Here is an 8,546-nt window from a genome sequence, read left to right as displayed (position 1 = left end):
CAGCAGCATCGAGGCGTTCAGGGCACTGTGGGGACACGCAGCAGCATCGAGGTGTTCAGGGCACTGTGGGGACACGCAGCAGCATCGCTTCCAGACTCAACGGTTAGGTGGGTGGCCCAGAAGGAACTTGAAGGTTAGGCCAAGGTGGTGATGGTGGTGCTTCAGCATTACTAGGCTTCTATCCAGCAACTTTGGAGTTTAGATGCCATTCTCATTGGTGCATCTTTGAGTTCTTTAATCTTCTTTCGGGCCTATAAGTTAGGGGTGATGGCTAAGCCATTGTTTTGTCCAGTGGGAAGGCCAGAGCTCCTGTCAGAGCCAGTCAGCTTCTTGATGCTAGTGACAGGCTGGGCCTTTGGGTTTTTGTCGCACATTGGACCTAAGCAGGCAGTGTGGCCCCGAATGACTCGGGGCCCTTTCCTAAGTGACTATTAGTAGTTCAGAGCCATCTTTTGAAAGGCAGAACTTTCTTCCCTACTCTCTCCCCATCATTGCCCACAGATGGCCCTGAACTCTCTCCCCATCATTGCCCACAGATGGCCCTTAGCTGGTTTTTGTTTTTTGTTTTGACACCTCAGTCTTTTGACAGTGTACCTACAATTTAGCACCATGGCCTACTCCTGTCATGACCTGGGAGTGGAAAGTGTCATCACAGATGGGGTAATGTCACTACATCCCCTCACCCTATGGAGTAATTCCTGCACCCGTCAGCCCTGACCACGTGGCTATCAGGAGCGACCGTGGCAGGTGCTAAGAGACTACTTCCCCTGTGCTCAAGGGAATTTGGAAAATTAGATGGTTTTAAGGCGTGATTATATGGTGCTTTACATGCATGATCCATCTAATTAATTATTACAATGAGGTAGAGAGAATATTATTCTTCTCATTGAACAGAAGAGGTTTGAATAAATCACCTCAAGGCACAGCACAGGTGAGTAGCAGGACAGAAATTTGAACTCAAGTGGGTAGGACTCTGAAAGACATGTCCCTTTCTTGTCCACATTGCAGACTGAATGAGCCAGGGAAAATACCTGAAGTGTCCTTACAGTAGATATTGTCCTGTGAAGGCAGTGGAGGGTGGAGGAGGACTTTCTGATGCCTCCCTGAGGACTTACAAGATCGTTTCTTCCAGAATCAGAGCCACCCACAGCTAGCCCTCACTTTAATTCTGACAACTGAGTGATTGTTTTCCCCGTGTCTTCCCATCAAACAGATCTCTTCGGTGTTTGAATTTGTTGTCTCTCCCAATTCATTGTCAGTTCAATGTATTTGTCTGCCTTCAGGATGATTAGGTAAACAGAAAACGAAATTGGAAGTAATATTAAATACAAAGGAAGTTGGGGCAATGATGTGTTTTGAAAAATGAAGTGGATGTATATATCCTTGTACCCAGAGGGAAAAAGAGAAAACAAGGAAAAAACCCTAAGGTGCGTAGGCAGGACGGAGGCAGGGATGGATCTGTGGAGGGGTGAGGTGTCCGATGCTGGAAGATTGGGCCAGACACCTTGATTGCTATCAGGGGAGTCAGAAGCCCCAGGGCAGGTTTAGCAGAAAGTCAGTTCCCCATCCCTGGCCCTGGCCCTAAGTCAGGGCTCCCCCAACCACCAAGGCAAATTGAACTGGCACCCTCCTCTGGTGGGCCCGGGCTCCCTGACTCACAGAGTGTAGGAGCAACACCTTTCACCACTGGGAAAACAGCCCACCACTTGTGGAGGGGAAACGGGCTCTCCAGTTTGACTGGGTGAGCCTGTGTAGATCCAGGCAGGAATCCAGAAAAGAGGAGGAGGAATTAGTTAACAGATGGGAGGATGTGAAGACTTGCAGTTCTGGGCTAATTTTTAAAACAGTATTGGCCGATCTCGGCATGGCGAGTGTTGGGGTGCAGGGGTTGTGGGTGGGTGGGAAGGGGAGGGCCTGGGACAACTCTGAACACTCAGGGTATGTGAACAGGCTGTGGCCACACCCATAGGCCTCATTTAACACCATCGTGTTTTGTTGTTGTTTTCTCTTTCAGTATCAAAGAAGCTGGCACCAATTCCACCCAAGGCCCCCTTTGGCCAGCCGGGGGCCGTGGCTGACCAGTGCACGGGCCAGCCGTCCCCAGTCAGCCTGTCTCCCACTCCCCCAAGCACCCCATCACCCTACGGACTGAGCTACCCCCAGGGGTACTCCTTGGCCTCAGGCCAGCTCTCCCCAGCTGCAGCCCCTCCCCTGGCCTCTCCTTCTGTCTTTACAAGCACTTTGACCAAATCACGGCCCACTCCCAAGCCCCGACAGAGACCCACCCTGCCGCCTCCTCAGCCTCCCACGGTCAGCCTGTCAGCCTCTAGTCCCCAGTCTGTGGAGCCCCCCACGCTGGATGGCATGTCCCCCGGGGAGAGCATGTCTACAGGTAACCAAGCCACATGTGCTCCCTCACATTCCTCTGTGAACCACAGTAAAACGAGCCTGGTGCCACGTGTTGCTTCTAGGAGGACCTCAGGAGCCCAGCAATGGGGGGCAGCCCTGAGACTGAGCAGAGGGGCGTGTTAGGGGATTTCTCCCAGGCTAAACCTGCCAGCCCAGGGGGCTATTTCTGCTCTTAATTTTTGGGCTTAAGCACTCTGAATCCTTTGGAGTAGGCCCTGTTGGTTATGCTAACAGAACAGCATCAAAAACCTCACATGAGGTATTCCCAGAGCAGAGCCCAGGAGACTGACGGGTACAAATGTTTCTCTGGAGAACAGCGGCTAAGCACCAAAGATAATTTTCCATATGAGTAAAATAATACTTGGTAGAAAAACATATTTCTAGGTCTGTAGAGAGGCATCAATAGCAGAAAAGTTACGTGTCTCTACCACCTTAGTCCCCCCTACCTGTTCTTTGAGGAGCTAATTGGACAGACCCACACTATTTAATTTAGTTTTGATTTAAATTTAAAAACAAAGGCAGATCTATCTTCTTTCCCCTTAGAAAAAAGATGTAAGCATGAAATCTCGCACACACACACACACACACACTCACGCACACCCCACGTTTAGCTAAAACCATTCACTAGTTGGAAGAAACAAGCTGTTTCTGAAACATCTCTCCAGACATGTCAACCACATAAGGTTCTAATGTCAGGAGCGTGTCTGTGGCGGCCGCGACGGTCATGTGAGCCTTGTTCTTGTTCAGGAAGACAGGCAAACTGTTGGGCTCTGTCTTGGAATGGAGCCAACCTGTTTCACCGCAGGGCAGAGAGCCTGGGCATATGTCTGTTCAGAGTTGTCCCAAGGAGCAGAAGGTGAGGGAGCTGAGGTTGGAGTAGCACACATGTGTACACACTCATGCACTTGCCACGTGAAACCATGCCCTCCCAGGTTCTAGGGCGCACTGGGCCTCTCACAGATACCCACTTTTGTGCTAACATCCTTCCCCAAAGGAGTGATTTCTTTTTCCTTCGGTTAGATAGGAGCAGTGAGTGGGGTTCAGCTCCTGGCTGCCTTTGAAAAAGCTAGTCCAATTTGCCAGTGTTTGCGGTGGGTCCTATTTAAATATTATGGGGAAGAGCCATCTGGGGAATCTGGCTTTCTTTATATTTGGTTGTGATTAATGCTGAATGTACAACTGCTGTCATCTACCCTGAGGCTTATTAAAAATTAAGTCCTCAGTGGTGACGTTTCCTGAAGGGCCTGTGGTGGGAGGCACAGGCCTGAAGGAGGCAACACTGGCCTGGGGAGCTTGTGGTCACCCAGGTCAGCTCTCGGGGCTGCTTCTCCCATCCACCTACCCCAAGGAAGGAACATGGCATAGTGTCCACATTCCCAGCAGTAGAAGCAGGGATAACACTCAGGAGAGCAGAAAAGAGTAAAACGAGAGGAGAAATGTGGGAGCAGAAATGGGCAATAGAAAGAATGACAGCACCCCTGAGCTCTCTAGGAGAAGTGGAATGACTGGCCTACCATCGTGAAGGTCTGAGAACCGCTGTAGGATTAACAATGCACCTTGCCTCCTGCAGACACTGTTCTGTTTTAATGTCCTTTTGGTGGCAGACTGTCGTTTTGTCCCATCTGTCCAGGCCTGAGCCAGTGCAGACTCCGTCATGGTTTGGTGTGGCCCACCTGGGACTGTGATTTTGGCATAGTTTTTTGTGACGTTCTTGTTTCGTCGTGTTGATTCCTTTCTCCGAATCCTGTCGTTGTGTTCTTGCAGCTGTGTGACATGAGTGACGCAGTTTTGGATACGTGTGAGGGGGATTTGCAGGGTAAGCTGGCGCCCCGGCCTCGCCCCCTCTTCCCGTAGCCAGGCCCAGCTGCCGCCCGCTCCTCTCTCCGCTCCTGTCTCTGCATGTGGCTCTGCCCATCCGCACGGCTGCTCCACCCTCCAGCCTTCCCGATCTCAGCAAGGAGGAGCTGACCCTTGAGCTCGTTTGGCGTGGAGGGGTCACTGGTCTTGTTTCTTTCTCTGTGTTAGGAGGAGCTGGGGCCAGCAGGCCTATCTCTCCTGTGCCCCGCCTTCCCGGTCCCCAGTCACCTCCCTGCAGTGCCTCCTCTCTCCCTCACGTGTAGAAGGTGAAGGGTGTAGATCTGTTCAGATGGCAGATATGTGGGAGGGTTTTGTGCCTAGTGCCCTGGGGGACTTTCACTTTTGCTTAGGAAGGGGCCCTGAGGGGAGGCCACTCCTGGTGCAGCTTGGCACAGGGTCCACCCCCACAGCCTGGACCCCGGTCCCTGTGGCTGTGAGTTTGCACTGACAGACTCCACTTCCAGATGCAGGCTCTAATGTCCGTATTCTTCTGGTCTGGTCTGAGTCCACTGGCAAGCCCTGGAGTGTCCGTAGTGTCAGAACTCAGCCCAAGCTCCCCTTGCCCCATCCTAGGTGTATGTGGCCAACCATGTCCTTTCTAGCCAACAGTAAAATATTTTAGGAGCATTTTTATCAGTATCTGCTCGGTCTCCTCCTATAAAGAGCAGGCACTCAAAACTAAAACCACGGCAAGAAAGTGAAAGAAGGCAGAGGAATTTGGGGTATCTGCCTCAGTGGGGAGGGGCAAGCCATGGCTTTCCCGTCATCTTGGCCTTCATCCTACAGAAACTCAGGCAGGTGTCCTGGCTTGAAGAGAAGTCACTGCTTCCCTTCCCCAGAAATGCTGGTGAGGGCTTCTCCAGAGCCCTGATCCTTTTATAAGTGGTTCTATCTCTCAGAGTCTCTTTGAGAGAACAGCAAGGATGGTGTGGCAGGGACACCAAGTGCCTGTCTTGAGCTTGTCTAAACTTGTCACTCATTCACTGCTGAGTTGCAGGGAAAGTCAGAAATTTGTCCAAGGTCACACACATATTGTGTGACAGATTTGGGAGTTTGAATCAAAACAGTTGAGCTTATGCTTCCGATAATGAACCCTGCACAGTGGGTGGGCTACAGGCTGGTACAGCCTCACACTTGGGCATGGGGCAAAGGGGAGGGCAGAGGCAGGCCTGGGACCACGGTCACCCTGGGAGGCAGAAGAGCCACCGCCTGAGCCTCAAAGCCCCTAAATCTTTCCTCCATCAGGCAACTAAACAAAGACAGGCTTGGTGACATTTAGAGGACTACCTGTGGGGTGAGGGAGGAGGACCTTTGTCCCAGAGCTTCCATGTTTGTATGACCTCATTCGGACAGTGTCGGAATGTCTGTTTGTGCACGCAGTATGGTATTCCTCAGTCTGAACATGTGTCCTACAGATCAACAGGGTCAGAAACACCCTGTCCTGAGCGTGGTCCAGGGCTGCTCCCCTGCCAGCCCACTGCCTCTGTCATCCAAGGCTAAGCGAAGGCCAGAAACTAAGCAGCAGAGTTGGGGAGATAGCATGACAGGGTAAAGGGCCCCAAGATCTTGGCTGTCTGGCTTTAACATACCCTAGTTTGCTCCTGCAGCCCCAGGAAGCAGCAGGCTCAGCCTCACCAACGTCCACCATGGCCAAGGCTACAGCTCCAGGGCCATTTCCAATGTGAGTGTTCAGCAAGGGTCTTATACAGATGGAGCTGCTGGTGGCTGTCCCCTTTGCTGACTCACAGAGGGCCACACTGAGCCCTGTTACTCCAGGTACATCCTTCCTGATCGTCTCACCAGGAAGAATGACCTATGGCGCTCCTACCAGGGCTGTGACCAGAGTTGGGGGTTTTCCCAGTGTCAGGGAACCCACAGCTTGCTGCTGTGACTTCCATCCTCCTCAGGGAGACTCTCTGCTCCGCCTCCACCAGCTGTCCACAAGGTGGCAGTTTCTGAGTGAGGACACAGGCTCAGGGTGCCCCATTCATTCTCAGACTTGGGAGAAGGAGCAGGTCTTTTCTGCTGTCTGGGGCCCTGTCCCTGCAGATTCTAGGAACAAAATGCAGCCTGATATAGATCCCCCAAACGAAGTCGCCAACACCTGCCCAAGAGCATCGTATCAAGAACCAAGCACCCGGTAGGCTAGCAGGGTCATGCTGTTCTAGCCTTCCCGTCCTAACAGCCTTGCCCCATCCCAGACGCTACGGTGCTGTGAGCTTACAGGCAGGCCCCAAGACAGCCAGATCGTGAGCAAAATGCTTAAATCAGCCTCCAAATGACCCATCCCTAGAGCAGCTTCCCCACCTTGCTGCCTAATGCTCTCACTGACAGCAGCCGGAAGCCCCCTTAACGACCTCTCTCCCTGCCCCAACTTGCAGATCTTGTCCACTTCGACATCCCTTCAATCCACATAGAGCTGGGGTCGACACTTCGCCTGAGTCCCCGGGAGCGTGCGCCACGACACTCGGTGACTGACAAGAGGGATGAGGAGGAAGAATCTGAGAGCACTGCCCTCTGACGCACACCCGCCCATCCAGCACCCTGTACATACACACGTGGGCCCGAAGTGCCAGGAGCAGTGTCCCAATCTTGCCAAGTGTTCTCCGTTGGCTCTTTCTGTCACTGCCAACGCGGGGTTGAAGTTTGGCAGAAAATTGTGATCTCCGGTCTGTGGCGAAGCTGGTGGTTCAGATTTTGTCTTTTCCTTTCGGGTGGTGACTTCGGCCTTTTGTTTGCCTTTTGACTTTGTGCCTATTTTGATCCACTTTCAGCTCCCATGCCAAGCAGCATCTATCTCCCTCTCCACCCAAAGGCTTCTCAGTGTCATCCGGAGGGTGGGGTGGTACAGGAGGGACGAGTTGCCTGGTTAGACTCGCGGGTTGCTACTACGTTCCTCCTACAGCTAATGTCAGGTCCTGCAGTTGTCTGCGTGTGGCTACAGGAAGGGAACAGGACAGCAGGGACCTCTCCCCAACAGCTGGACTAGGCCTGGGGTTCTGGCAGTCCTGGCGCAACTGACCTTGATCAGCCCCCTTGAGAGAACAACTTACCACTATAAAAACCTTCTAGGCACCCCCTCTTTCGGTGGGCTCCAAAGTAAATGGCTTAAAAGTTTGTTTCACTTCTTAAACAGTTCTCTTTCCTCACCGTGTGGCTGAAAGCTGCCATTACTCCCTGTCACTTTGAGTTTCCAGGGTAGGACATGACCATGCTGGTGGTATCTTGAAGGCAGCCCCCATGCCTCCCAAAACATTGGCTGAGAGCAGTCCACCCCTCCGGGCACCTAGAGGCACCCCGCTCAAGAGTATGTGATGTCCTAGAGCTGTCTCTTTTGGAGGTTACAACTGAATAGCAATAATTCTGTTACCCAAGCATGTAGGGGAACATGAGACCAGCCACGGAGACCCTGGCTCCCATGTGTGGCCTGCTTTGTCACTGGCCTCTGCCACCCATCCCCTCTCATGAGTCCTACCTGCCCCCAGACAAGGGCCAGGACGGCACTGGGGAACCTCTCCACACTGAGGAATAAGGAAGTGAGACAAGATTTGGGCCATGCATGCAAAGTCAAAAGTTCAAAATTTTATCCTTTTAAAATAGATATAATATACCTATACATGATATAATATTTGTATATATGAAATCTATATTTGTTTAATTTGAGCCATTCAATCTAAACCAATGTACAGGTGTACAATGAAAAATTTAAATGCATAGTTTTTCCCAACACAGTGTAAAGCCACCCTTCTCTGAGCAGGATTTGCAGAGATTTCTGATGTTACGGCTTTGCTCACTTCCTGGCAAGGGCAGTTCAATCCTCAATTTGTAATGGAGTGGGGCAGGGGGGTTGAAAGTTACCTTTAAATACATGTACAAATTATTGTCAAAAGTAATGTTATTAAAATAGATTTATTATCCCTGAGCTTGGCATATGTTTTTAATAAACCCGTGGGGACACAACTATCAATCTTATGCCCTCACGTGCTGTACCAGGGGGGTGCCCAAGGGTCACTGCCAGAGAAGGCAAGGCCTTGCTTTGTGAGCCACTCTGGATACATTCTCCTGGGTAAGGAGACTACACAAATACCAGGTTCAGCTTGGAGAATTTTCTTTTGATTGTTCAAATCAAGCACCAACTTGCGTTTCTAAATCCCACAAGAGGGCAAGTGGACCAGCCCAATGTGACACTTCTCAAAACTTTCAACAACAAACAGTAATCCTCATTCTCATTTAGGGCGAAAGAGCCAATCTGTTGTTTCCATTTTTACCCAGAACAAAAG

The 8,546-nt window shown here is 51.3% G+C and overlaps 1 protein-coding gene across 4 annotated transcripts in view; it reads left to right on the top strand.

Annotated features, from left to right (window-relative positions):
- The window catches only part of ARHGAP44 (Rho GTPase activating protein 44), a 199,512-nt gene extending 191,323 nt beyond the window's left edge, over nucleotides 1-8,189 (top strand). For 2 of the 4 annotated variants that reach the window (XM_012806025.2, XM_012806024.2), the window contains 3 exons: nucleotides 2,015-2,392; nucleotides 4,174-4,225; nucleotides 6,648-8,189. In XM_012806025.2, coding sequence (XP_012661479.1) covers nucleotides 2,015-2,392; nucleotides 4,174-4,181 — 386 coding nt within the window. In that variant the 3' untranslated portion in view covers nucleotides 4,182-4,225; nucleotides 6,648-8,189. The remainder of the gene's footprint in view (nucleotides 1-2,014; nucleotides 2,393-4,173; nucleotides 4,226-6,647) is intronic. The other 2 variants (XM_012806023.2, XM_003791080.3) reach the window with 1 other exon arrangement.
- The last annotated feature ends 357 nt before the right edge of the window (nucleotides 8,190-8,546 follow it).

This window comes from Otolemur garnettii, unplaced genomic scaffold, assembly GCF_000181295.1.
Source record: "Otolemur garnettii isolate 467f Iridium unplaced genomic scaffold, OtoGar3 scaffold00046, whole genome shotgun sequence".
NCBI lineage: Eukaryota > Metazoa > Chordata > Mammalia > Primates > Galagidae > Otolemur > Otolemur garnettii.
Note: the sequence above shows the minus strand (reverse complement) of the source record. Positions and strands in the feature narration are given on the sequence as shown.